Below are 13,801 nucleotides of genomic sequence, written 5' to 3'. Positions count from 1 at the left end.
AACAGTGTCTCCTGAACAGCAAAACTGGAGAAGTTTTAAACTAAGTTTTCACATGCATTTCCCTAAAGGGCTTGTGTGCATGCTCAGTCATATCCAACTCTTTGCAACCCCACGGACTGTATCCTACCAGGCTCCTCTGTCCATGGGATTTTTCTGGCAAGAATACTGGAGTGGATTGCTATTTCCTTCTCCAGGAAGGGACTTGAGCAGAGGAGAACTTAGCATGAAACTGAGACAGAGGTTGACAGAGTCCAATCTTTAGTTGATTGAAGTCAGGAGAGTCGACATCACCATTAGTCCTCCACTGGTGTGGGGGGTCTTGGTTCCTGCAGAACTCAAAGACAAGTATCAGATTGTTACATACATCCCTTGAGGATGAGTTAGGCCTCTGCTTCAGTCACTGCCCTCTTGTTTGCCTTTTCTCTGTTCCTGCATTCCTTTGTTCCCTTAAGATCATTGATTACTGAGATGTGTTCAAGGGTAAGCATCGTGCCCTTCTTAGATCACAAAATGGCTTAGGCCAAAATGACTTTTCTTATGTCAAGAAGGCCATTTCCAGGTCTCTTTCTCTGGGGACCCCCTAACCTATCTGCTATCATACAAAAATGTGACACTATTTGGAAATCGGGTATTTATGGAGGTAATCAAGTTAAAATGGGATTAGTGTGCACCCTTATCAAATATGGCTGGTGTCCAGTTGAGCATAATTAAGGAGGGGGACAGGTATTATAATAGATACTGTGAACTGAACTGAATTGAGGCCAGAAAACTCACACCAACTTTACCTGATATTCCCACCCTGAAGTCCTTAATTTTCGTTCTCTTTTTCTTTAACAACTTACTCTGCTATCTCTTTCTTAATTACTTGATGACTTTCTTAACTACTCTTTGACTTTGAGAGAGAGGTAGCCAGTACATTGCCATTCTTCTCAAAGTCCAAAAGGCTGTTCAGCTGGGCACCCTCCTACCTGTGAGAAAAGGAAGGATAATTTCCCCTACTGGCAATGGTCTTAGTGACAGAGGAAGGGGTAGAGCAGGACAGGCAAGACAAAATCAGAGCAGAGTTGGGGCTGGGCAGCCAGGGCAGAGGGTTTCCTGACCAGGAAGGGAGGGAGGGAGTCAGAAGAAGACCTGGGGTTGAGACTCGTCACTCACAACTGACTCAGGCTCAAAATGTATTCCTGCTTGCTGAGAAGCAAAGTGTCCTAATTTCCACCACACATGGAGAACAGCTAGGTGCCCCCTACTGACTGGCACACACATGGTCTAATTGGTCCTCCATATTTGAGGGGTAATTTTGATTATTGCTTTTCCACACTTGGCAAGGGCTTCCTGGGGCTTTGTTTATATGATACCTCACCTTCCAGCCAGGAGGGCACACTCCAGTCACAGCAAGGAAAACGCTGTCTGAAGCCAATCTGAAAAGAAATCATTATGTGTGCCCATTTTCGATCAGGAACATATTAGTTAACTTGGCACAGCTTGTTCTTTAGTTTAAATTGAAACATTCATATGTAACTCAAAAAAGATAAGCCCAGACTTGATGCCGAAAGCTCAGTTCTCTATACACTGGTGCTGGGTCAATTCTCAGAGACAGAGTTTTAGGTGAACTAGAAAAGGATAGCTTTGTTGTTTTGCTGGGCAAAGGGAGAGGGATATACCAGGCTCTTGCCCTCAAAACCATGTGTCCCCACTTGGGGACAATATTGAGAGGTTGTATAGTAATTGTTCAAAGAAGATGTGATCAGCTCATGGACATTCTTCCGACGGGTTGATGGTGAGGTAAGTGAGAGTCAGCGTCATCAACCTTCAGATCCAACTGGTCTGGTCTACCTGCTTGTGGGCAGCCTACCATCCTTAGTTATTAACTTCCCCACCTGAAGGGGGCTTCAGTATCTGCAAAATAACTCAAAGATATTGTGTGTATCCCTTGATGGGAAACAGGACCTTGTCTGAATCCTACTCTTGACTGTTTCTCTTAGTCTCACATCCCCTCCCTCCCCTAATTAACAACTGCTTGAATCTGCCCATTGAAACTCAGAGAAGGTCATGGAGGCTGAATGAAGGCTGTTTCCTAAACTCAAAGAAATGGGGGACACAGAAAGTCTATGTGCCCAGGAACCCCAGAGGTCCCTGCATGGTATCATTCTGACCGAGATTTTTGGAAATCGGAGGTTGCTTTTCCACAGTGGTGCAGGTGCTGCCTAAAAACCCAGCCTCTGCTCACCAGAGCCAAGTAAAATGTGGAGACAGTGCTTTGGAGAAGTAGAAATGAGTAGCTTTATTACTTTACTGGGGAATGGGGGACACAGTGGGCTCCTGCCTTGCAAAACTGTGTCCTGTGTCTCCACTTGAAGAGGATAGTGAGAAGTTTTATAGTAATGGTTTGAAGAGGGTTATCAGCTTGTGGACATTGTTCTGTTTAGTTGGTGGTTAGATAAGTGGGAGTCAGCATCATCAATCTTCAGGTTCCAATTGGTCTAGGGTGGTCTTCATGCTTATAAGTAGCATGCCATCATTAATCGTTAACTTCTCCCACCTGGAGGCATTTTCAATATCTGTGAAACATTCAAAAATATTGTTATGTGTATCCATTGATAAGGAACTAGGACCTTGTCCCAAGGCTGCACTATTTCTCTTGATCATTTGTTTCTCCCTGGTTTCACATCTTTTCCTTTCCCTAACTAACAACTGTTTGAATCTGCCCACAGGGACTCAGGGAAGGTCATGAAAGCTGAACAAAGGCTGTTTCCTGTAATCATAAAATGGGGGACACAGGAAGGCTTTGTGCCCAGGAGTCCCACAGGGCCCTGCTTGGTATCACAGGCTGTTCTTGTCCTCCCATCTCTTGGGAACTCTCAGGGGCAAGACCAGTCAATGAGGAATGAGCAGTGTTTGTGTTAGGGTTCTCCAGAGAAACAGAACAAGTAGGGGATAGAGATGTATATTTATTATGAGGAATTTGCTCACATGTTTATGGAGACTGAGAAATCCCATGAACTGCTGTCTACAAGCTAAAGACCCTGGATAGCCAGGGGTATAATCCAATCCTCTGGTAGGTGACACAAAGTGGATCTAGATGAGTGTACCTAGAACATGCAAAGTGATGACGGGGTTTTCCATAGTCTGCAATTTATGGTGATTTATATTCCACTTATATGTGAGTGCTAAGTCACTTCAGTTATGTTCGACTCTGTGTGACCCTCTGGACTGTAGCCTGCCAGGCTCCTCTGCCCATGGGATTCTCCAGGTAAGATTCATTTTGATATTTGGCAAAACTAATACAATTATGTAAAGTTTAAAAATAAAATAAAATAAAAAAAAAGAAAGAATATTGGAGTGGGTTGCCATGCACCCCTCCAGGGATCTTACCACCCCAGGGATTGAACCCAAGTCTCTTACATCTCCTGCATTGGCAGACAGCTTCTTCACCACTAGCGCCACCCAGGAAGACCATTCTACCTGTAGTCCTACTGAAATTATTTTCAAATGATTGGATGATTCTAGCAAAAGAAAAGACTAAGAACAGCATTTGCCCTTCCAGATCCCAAGGGCAGAGAGTTACTTTTGAAATGATAGGGACTTCTCAAAGTGGATTACACACTATCAGTGCATTTTCTCTCGGGAAACCCGAATCATGTCATTGAATAAAGATGTCCTTAGAGGATTTAGCACAGAAGTAAGTGTGAAATCACCTCATCTCAGCCCTGCTGGTATATCTTAGGATTCACTGTTCATCATCAGGGTAGATGATTTACAATTTTCAAAAGTTTCATACCAATGATTTTATATATTTTCATAATAACCCTTTTCCCCCCACCCGTATATTGTCCCTCTCCTTCCTCTCCCCACTGGTAACCACTAGCTTGTTCTCTGTATCTGTGAGTCTGCTTCTTTTTTGTTTTATTCACTAGTTTGTTGTATTCCTTTTTATTCTTATACTTAGAATCCCATGTATAATGACTTAAAGAAAGAACACCTAAAGATTTTTATGAGTTTGAGACTGTCACGAAATGAATCTATACCAGTGAGGTTGGGAAACCACATTTTCAAGGGAGTTAGTCTTAGGACATGGCTACTAATGAAAGCGTGTTCATTGATCCATTCTTTCCTCAGGGAACACTGAGTACACACTGTCTAATGCTTTCAGGATGCAGTGAAAAATGAAACATAGTCCCTGCCCTCAAGTGCTTCTAATAGGGACACTGAGTCAATAAGAGACCATTAAAATCCAATGTGATAAGTCCTGTGAGCAAGTAAATGGGATGTGATGGACTAGTGGCCAAACCCAATCCAGATGTTGGAAAGTCAGGTCCCATCCCTGAGGGCAGAGGCCAGCATTCCCTCAGTGTTGTTTGTCACCCTGTGGTTAAGTGAGTCATGCAGTTTCACTGGGAAGACACGTGCTTATTTGTTCTCTTTTTTTGCTGTTGTTGTTAAGCTGCTCATTTGTGTCCAGCTCTTTGTAACCCATGGACTGCAGCACACCAGGCTTCCTTGTCCTTCACCATCTCCCAGAATTTGCTCAAACTCATGTTGATTGAGTTGGTGATGCCATCCAACCATCTCATCTTCTGTCATCCCCTTCTCCTGCCTTCAATCTTTCCTAGTATCAGGGTCTTTTCCGATGAGTTGAAAAGAATTAGAGATACCTGGTTATAAGTTCTCAATGCTTTGATTAAGATTCTTAGTCAACTTGGGGAAATTGTTCACATGATAAATATTAGGCTGAATACAATCAGACAAACATTCCTGCCAAGTGTGTGAGTGCTCAGTCAGTTGTGTCTGGTTTTTTATGACCCCATGGACTGTAGCCCGCAAGGCTCTTTTGTCTGTGGAGTTTTCCAGGCCAAAACACTGGAGTGGATTGCTATTTCCTATTCCAGGGGATCTTCCCGGCCCAAGGATCTAACCTGCATTTCCTGTGTCTCCTGCATTGGTAGGTGAATCCTTTATCACTGCAACACCTGTGATGCCCTCGCCTGCTGGGAGATATTCCCAATTTACAGATGAGAAGACTGAGTTTCTGAGAGGTGGTGACTCACCAGTTCATACAACTGAGAAGTGTCAGAGCTATACCCAAATATGCAGATTCTAAAGGAAGGTCATTAAGCTAGTAAGATAAGGGCTACACTAAGTATCTGTGAGGAAACCTATTTTAGCTAAAAAGCACCACATTGTTCCTGGGCTCTGAAGACTGCCTGATTTCAATATTGAAGTGGTGCAGCTGAAGACTGTGGCCTAAAGTGAGTGATGCTGGAGGAATCACCCTTTCCAAAGGAATCCCACCTGCATACTACACGGACATGCACCTGAAACCAGCTTTCTCTCTGTATTTAAGGGGCATGGGGAGCACAGGCTCTTGGGAGAGGAAGTGTAGGACCAGAAGAGTAGTTAGTAAGACTCCTAGCAGCAACATGTGGCTGCTGCTGCAACTTGTCTGGCTCTGTTTTCTATTGTCTCTTGGTCTGAATAGCTGGCATCAGTCCAAGGTACCTGAGTATCCTGACGAACTGCGCTGTGGGCTAAGGAGCTTTCAATTCACCATAAACCCTCTCAGTCAGGAGACGGAGACTCCTCCTGTACTAGTAGCATGGGGTAAGTTTGAAGGCTGAGCTAGGCAATGGCATGTCTCCTCTCCTGTGTAAAATTGGCCTCTGTTTTCTGTTCGAATGCCTCCCTACCTTTGCTAAACTTCGCTGCTTCTCTATAGAAGTAATCTGAAGTATAACTTCACCTCTAAACCTGATTTTGCTCTTGTTTCTCCTTTCTTGGCAGCTGCTCTTGAGTATAAGGCAAAGCTTGCTGCCCCTTCCCAGCACTGGTGACAGGGATGACTGACCACATGTGTTTTCTTCCCCATCCGCACTCCTAGATAACCATGGGCTGCCACACAGCCTGCAGAATGACTCTGACTGTGGCACCTGGGTCAGTGAGGGCCCTGGCAGCTCCCTGGTGGGGGAAGCCTCCTACAGTGGCTGCTATGTCACTGAGTGGGTAAGTATGACCTGTCCTTAGGAAGGCTGAGATGCCTCTGCCACCATCCAGGCTGACTTCATGGGCCTGTCTCTCCAGGAGTCCTACTACATCATGACTGTTGGAATTGAAAGAGCAGGTGTGAGTGGATCTGGAGCATTTATAGAGACAAAGCTGTTCAAGTGTCCTGTGAATCTCCCAGGTAAGGGCTGGATACTTCCAGGTTCTGGGTGGTGTGGAGCTGCCTGAAATGTGTCCTTGGGTATCTTCTACCTATTCTGTGCAGTGATACCAGGCACCCATCGAAAACTGTGTTCCAGCCCTTCACAGGCGACCCTAGGATAAACACCACCTGAGCGATTACTTGGGGCTCAGGAACTTTGAAGGGTACTTCACATGTTACCTGTAATCCCAACCTAGTGCCATTGCTAGCTCCAGCAGGGAGCTTTCCAAGCACCCCTCACTGGTAGGTGGCAGAGCTGAGATTCAACCAAGAGTTATCCCAGGACCAGAGATCTGCTTCTTGAAGGGTCTGGAAGGAGACTCAGCAAACGCCTTCAAGAAGCAGACTCCGTTGAGAATAGGGCTCAGTCCCTTCAGCTGGGGCTACTCGACTGCTTAACTTGGTATTTAACTGGGTGATTAACAGGCAGGTACAATGCCAGCTCAACTCCAGTGAATCTTGCCTTGCCCCCCAAGGGCCCTAGCTCAGTCATAAAGAGTCAAATTTCTGTTTTTAAACTTTTAACCATACTGTGCAGCATGTGGGACCTTAGGTCCCAACCAGAGACCAAACCCAAAACCCTTGCAGTGGAAGCACACAATCTTAACTGGCCTCCCAGAGAGGTCCCAAGAGTTGAACCTACGATTCTTCACATCTGCATTGTTATGTGATCGCCCAATGGAGTACTACTGATAAAATACATAATCGTAGGCCCCACTCCCTGCTTACTGAACTGCATTTCAAAATGATGGTAATTTAGAGTACACTAAGTACTTTTTAAAGAACAGAAGGAAGAATTCTTTAATAAAGTCTCACTGCTTCTACCAATCTTGTTCGTATTTCCTCTTCCAAAGAGTACTCATTTCAGGGCACTCTTATAAGGTAACCAAGCAGTGAACTTTATAATCCAGACTTAATTTCTAGTATGTAAATATCTCTTCCAATCACATGGATATCTATGGGAACGTAATGTTTCTTAATGAAAAGATCTCTTAAAGACTAGACTTTGTTTCCTAGTTCAAGTTACTCTTCAATATCTATCCTAGATGTCCCAAATGCTGGCCTTTGTGACTCTGTCCCAGTGTGGGACAGACTGCCATGTGCTCCTTCACCTATCACTCAAGGAGACTGCAAACAGCTAGGCTGCTGCTACAACTCTGAAGAGGTCATTTCCTGTTACTACGGAAACACAGGTGAGTCACTATACTTTTGAAATTAGCTGAAGAGTGCCTGTAATTACCATTAACTAAACCCAAAGGAAGGTTATCTCCTTCACCCCCCATCCAGAAGGCAAATACTGAAAGATGACCAAAGGTTAATGTATAAGTTAGTACCTCCTTAGAACACTTGACCTTCAGTGACCCAGCTTTCTATAGTCTTCCATTGCATATTCTTCTAGAACCCAACAGAAAGCAAATAACATTCAATGAACTCAGGAAGCTAAGTCTATGTGCAGGATGTTAATTGATAGAAACTTAACCAGTTTCAAGAAATAGACAATCTGGTGGCTGATTGTGTATAAAGAACTTTATTTCAGAAGATGAGCCTTATTTCAAACGAACACTGTCCCAAATCATGTTCCAAGTCTTTCTCACGTAAAAATGACCTTCATGAAACAAGATGCTACATAATTCTAAGCTCTTAATCCTAGCTGATGAGTGAAACAGCAGGTATGGCTATCTTCATTCTACAGGTGAAGCTGATACAAGGAGGTTAAATACACAGTAAGTAGTGGAGGCAAGATTCAAACCCAAGTGCCCATCCAAAGCCCCAGTTAAATTCTGGATGGCTGAACCTGCTTCAAGGTCATTACCTGGAATGCCAGCTTTTCTAGTGGGAGAAGAGGAGGGTGGGGAATTTAAAATAATGAAACTATAATTTTTAGACTCTTGTCTGGCTGGATCAATCACTTGACGTGACCTGCCTTCAGCATAGTTGCTCTGGTGTTTCAGTGACCTCACACTGTACCCAAGATGGCCATTTCTCTATTGCTGTGTCCCGGAACGTGACCTCGCCCCCACTGCTCTTGAATTCTGTACACTTGGCCTTCAGGAATGACAGCGAATGTAAACCTGTGATGGCAACACACACTTTTGTTCTGTTCCGGTTTCCATTTACTACTTGTGGTACTACAAAACAGGTGAGAAGAGCTGACCCTGGACTCTGTTTAAGTTGGTCAGGAATGCCCTAGTGATTGGGGGAGAACTGGACTGGCTTAGCTGTGAAGAATATACCTGACTTACTGCTTGTCATGTAGGATGGTCTCTAGGACAGAGGGACCTTCATTACTGAGAAAGCAGAAACCTCTGCTGGGTACTTGGCTAAGTCATCCCACCTGCCCACTAGTGAGGGGCTAGCCCCCATTACCAAGGTGTAGAAGAACAAATAACAGGTTCCTCCCACCACACAGCCCTGGGAAAGGACCAGGGAAATCAGCTGAGATAAGTGGTATTTCTGGCTTCATTACTCAAAGCCCCTTCCTGTTCCTTTGCCCTGAAAGTAAGGTGAAGTGATAATTTCCCTACTAGTCAGTGGGCATCCTTTCTGAGTGCTGGATGAAAGCAAAATTGAGTGAAGCAGCATCTGGCTTGCAAGAGTGACAGGAATTCTTTACCTGCCCTTGCAGATCACTGGAAAGCAAGCGGTATATGAAAATGAGCTGGTTGCAGCTCGGGATGTGAGAACTTGGAGCCGTGGTTCTATTACCCGAGACAGTACCTTCAGGTAAAGGTCTTAGTTAACCTGACCTTGCTTGACCAGAATGCCTGAATTTCCTTCCATAAACAGGAGATCTAGAGAAAACATTCATAAATGACCATAAACAACCATCTTCCTCATGATGGCAGAATCTCTATTGCCTTGACTATCCAATCTCACAGACCATTATTTGATCTAGTAGCCCTGCATTATTACCACCGACTTGATCTAAGCCTCAGACTCGACCTGACTTCAATTTCATTTCACTGGGTCTTTGTTTCTCTAGTCTCTTCCTTCTACCTCCAATATCTAAGCTGTAGTAAAATGAATCTTTTTAAAAACCTTAGCTAGTATACTTAAAGTTTTCTATTTGTCTTCCAGAGCTTAAACTTTATTATGAACATAACTTGCAGGGTCCTACATGAAACTGCTGCTGCTACTTCAGCCAAAACTTTCCCAATGTTCTCAATCCTTCCCTAACTGTTCCCTAACCTCAGATTGTGCTTCCATAGAGTATTCAATGGACCCCAGACTTCTTGCTTCCATACTTTACCCTTCTCTCCTCTACCTCTCAGTTACTGCTTTTCATTTTCCCTTATCAAATTACCTGCACCATCTTCCCTGACTACTGCCTCCAGAGAACACACCTGTTATCATAGAACCATATCTTTTAAAATCTATTGAAGTATAGTTGACTTATGTGTTAGTTTCTGCTGTACAAAGTGACTTCAGTTACACATCTTCATGTTTCCATTATGATTTATGCAGAATACTGAATAGACTCCTGTCTTATACAGTAGGACTTTGTTTATCGATTCAATATATAACAGTCTGTGCTTCCCTGGTGGCTCAGTGCTATATCAAACTCCCTAACATGGATCTTGTTTACCTATTGGTCTCCCCAGTGATAGCTTTCACAAGGCCAGAACGAAACCCCACCTGTTTATAAACTTGTTCTAGCACCTGATACTTAAAAATTATTCCTCAAAGCTTAAAGAGGTGACATGGTCTACCCACTGAAGATAATAGCTAAAATCTTTATTTCTCTGCAGGCTCCAAGTCAGTTGTAGCTACTCTGCAAGTAGCAGTGCTCTCCCAGTTAATGTCCAGGTTCTTACTCTCCCACCACCCCTTCCTGAGACCCAGCCTGGAAACCTCACTCTGGAACTTAAGATTGCCAAAGGTAAGACCCTCTTGGGTAGACTATCTGGCCTCTAGTCTGACTAAAGTCATCTTCTGGGCCGGAAGACCCTAACTTGGTAACAAGATATTATTCCTTTCAAAGGCATTTATGTGGGTGATGGTTTATCCCAAGCCACCTAGAGGTTCCAAGCTCTTTACTGCTTCAGCTTGTTTTGGCCTGTTGCAGATAAACGCTATCGCTCCTACTACACGGCTAGTGACTACCCAGTGGTGAAGTTACTTCGGGATCCCATCTACGTGGAAGTCTCCATCCATCAGAGAACAGACCCCAGTCTTGAGCTGCGCCTGGACCAGTGTTGGGCGACACCTGGTGCAGATGCCCTGCTCCAGCCCCAGTGGCCCTTGCTTGTGAATGGGTGCGTGTCTTTCTTTCACCTGTGTTACCATCCCTCCAAGAAGCCCATCTTGACTGCTGGATATCCTTGCTTAGGTGCCCCTACACAGGAGACAACTATCAGACAAAACTGATCCCTGTCTGGGAAGCCTCAGACCTGCCGTTTCCTTCTCACTACCAGCGCTTCAGCATTTCCACCTTCAGCTTTGTGGACTCAGTGGCAAAGCGGGCCCTCAAGGGACCGGTACGATGCTGCCCCCTGTGCTCTTCAGCTGGGCTCTAAACCCAACTCAAATGTTTCCACACGGTACCACTTTTCATCTAAGGTTGCCCTGTAACATTGGCTTTTGGTATTGCCTCAGAGCAATCAAAGGATGCCTGTGGCATGTGTGACATGGGTCAACTAGAGTCTGGTATCTTAGTGCTTCTGTGATGTCAGTTTGGTTTATCAATTTTCTGATAATTCTTTGACTTCTTCCTGGGGGAGATAAAGCAGGTTTGAAGACTTAGGATGTGCTAGACCCATGATCCCAATTCTTTCGGTTCCCAGGTGTATCTGCACTGCAGTGCATCGGTCTGCCAGCCTGCCGGGACACCATCCTGTGTGACACTCTGTCCTGCCAGACGTAAGTATCCAACCTATCTATGCCAGAAGCCAGATTAAAGTGGTATTTGGAGTCCAGTGCTAACCTTTAGTCTGTGGCACATGAATCAAACTGAAGATTCATCTGATTAACGAGGCTTCTTTAAGTACTTTCATGATGTAATAGAACAGAAATACAACTAGTGTCCTAGAATTCCAGGCCTAAATATTTCAGGATTAATAGCTTATATTTATAATTTTCAGCCTTAGTTTTTCTCCATATAAATTTTTACTTAGCAGGGAGTCAAGTGAGTTCACAGCCTACAATCTAATAAAACACTTCTGTGGTATCAGATATAAATGTAGGCTTTTATTTATCAGATATAAATGTTGGCAGGTCTGGCAACATGGCCTCAAGACTTATAGATGGCATGGGATTGCAGACTTAGTGTGTGTTAATTGGTCAGGCCCAGTGCTCATACAGTCATATTCCATCTGATCCCACAACACTTGGCTCCTGAATTAATTGGGAGTCATGACTCTTAATAATCCCTGGGTTGGGAAGATCCCCTGGAGGAGGTCTTAGCAAACCACTCCAGTATTCTAGCCTGGAGAATCACCATGGACACAGGAGCCTGGTGGACTACAGTCCATGGGGGTCACAAAGAGCTGGACACGACTGAGCAACTAAGCACAGCACAGCATGACCCCCTAAGGTTTAAGCCTGTTCTGGTAGGAAAAAAAACTTGTATACTACCTTTCAGAACTATCATTTAGTAAACTAAATACTCAACATCTAACTGCAATAATATATATATATACTTAGATATCTAAAATTTGAGAAGTACAGAGACCCTACAATTAGCAATAGAAATAGGATTCAAACAGAGCTTTGCTGTTACCGTTACCAGGTACCTTTTATATCATAGGGTCTCAGTATTAAGACATTACTATTCAAGTACCTGTACTTAGGAAGGATGATGATTTGGGGATAGTCTAAAACCATAATTTCTCTGAAACTGCTAGCATTAATACAAATGAGCAAGTCTGAGACTTTGTGTCTAATGCATTAAGGTTTTTCTTAATGGAACAGAACTAAGTTTTTCTCTGACAAGGGACCTAGTCCTGTTTTAGTACTCCACAACCACTCATAAGTACAAAACTAACAAATCCTTAACTCATCTCTCCAACAGGAAGAAGAAGCTCTGACATCCATTTTCAGAACAACACGGCTAGCATTTCTAGCAAGGGTCCCTTGATTCTACTCCAAGCCATTCAAGACTCTTCAGAAAAGCTCCACAAATACTCAAGTGAGTGGAAGGAGAATATCTGAACCACTGGTCAAACCTAAGCTACTTGTACATCCCTACTTAATTCCTTACTGGTTTGGTCAATATGAACCTCAAAAGGAATTACCTAGTTTTCTCCCCCTATAGCTCAAGACTAGCAGTCTTTATTAGGATGTAACATCACTTGGCTTCAGCATACTAACCTACGTTTCCATCCTGCAGGGTCTCCTGTAGACTCTCAAGCTTTGTGGGTGGCTGGCCTATCTGGAATCTTAATCGTTGGAGCCTTGTTCATGTCCTACCTGGCCATTAGGAAATGGAGATGAGTTGCTCAGCCCAAATGTGTTAATAAAACCAGATTGCACTACTAGTCTCCTCAGCTCCTCATTTGACAAGTAATCTCTTTAGCTCATCTGCTGTTGGCCTCCCCTCCTTCCAACTTGTAATCTCTTCAGCCCTTCCATCTTCTGAATAGAACATTTCAGTAGAATTTCCTAGTTGGTTAACAACTCAAGCAGAACCTACAAAAATCTCAGGCTTAGCAGACATATTTACAAGCTTATGAGGGTGTAAAACAGAACTCTTCCAGAAAACCAAACTGAGGAAGAACTAATTTAGACTAGTCATGAGTCTCCTAGACCATCAGTATTCTGACTTCAGTGTGCATCGTGGTCAAAGGAGAGTTGGTATAAACAGATTACTATCCCCACTCCTGGACTTTGACATATTCAAAGAAGTTTAAAGACTATTTGTCTTATCTGTTGTGCCTTAAAATCTCCCTGAACTGCAGTGGCCTAACATTAATCATTAAGTGGGTCTGGGCTGAGGCTTATGAACTTGCATTTGTAAACATTCCTCAGGTGATACTTAGCTTTCTAGTCAAGCATCACACTTCAAAAACTAATGTCTAGGACAATGCCTAAAAAGCAGCATCAGATCATGGATTGATCAATTGGAAGTAACTTGCTCAGAAGAGGCTTTGGTTTGAGCTAGAACCAACAAGTAATTTCCCAGTTCAGTTCTTAAGACGAATAGAAAAAGGGGGAAAATGAATTATTGTGACTTCTCTATGTAGACATCCTACCCAAAGGACTCCTACAACTCAGCAGTCCCCAACCTTTATTTTTAATTGGAGGATAGTTACTTTATAATGTTGTGTTGGTTTCTGCCATACATCAACATGAGTCAGCCGTAGGTATACATATGTCCCCTCCCTTCCAGCCCCCACCCCATCCCACCTCTCTAGGTTGTCACAGAGCACCGGTTTGAGCTCCCTGTGTCGTACAGCAAATTCCCTCTGGCTATCTATTTTACATACGCCATGTATGTTCCAATGCTACTCATTTTGTCCCACCCTCTCCTTACCCCATTGTGTTCCCAAGTTTCTGTTGTGTCTATATTGCTGCCCTGCAAACAGATTCATCAGTACCATTTTTCCAGATTCTGTATAAAAAAATACAATGTTTCTCTTTTTTTACTTCACTCTGTATTTAGTT

General features: G+C 43.6%; 1 protein-coding gene across 1 annotated transcript; it reads left to right on the top strand.

Moving 5' to 3' along the window:
- The first annotated feature begins 5,410 nt into the window (after positions 1 to 5,410).
- ZP4 (zona pellucida glycoprotein 4) lies at positions 5,411 to 12,678 on the top strand. Its single transcript, NM_173975.2, is given in 12 exon segments — positions 5,411 to 5,598; positions 5,876 to 5,997; positions 6,076 to 6,178; positions 7,246 to 7,392; positions 8,152 to 8,339; positions 8,826 to 8,923; positions 9,949 to 10,079; positions 10,266 to 10,455; positions 10,530 to 10,677; positions 10,984 to 11,059; positions 12,210 to 12,326; positions 12,528 to 12,678. Coding segments are annotated over 12 exon segments (1,605 nt in total). The 5' UTR covers positions 5,411 to 5,417; the 3' UTR covers positions 12,632 to 12,678.
- The last annotated feature ends 1,123 nt before the right edge of the window (positions 12,679 to 13,801 follow it).

The sequence above is a fragment of the Bos taurus genome, chromosome 28 (genome assembly GCF_002263795.3).
Source record: "Bos taurus isolate L1 Dominette 01449 registration number 42190680 breed Hereford chromosome 28, ARS-UCD2.0, whole genome shotgun sequence".
In the NCBI taxonomy this organism is placed as follows: Eukaryota; Metazoa; Chordata; class Mammalia; order Artiodactyla; family Bovidae; genus Bos; species Bos taurus.
This window is presented reverse-complemented; position numbering and strand designations above follow the sequence as displayed.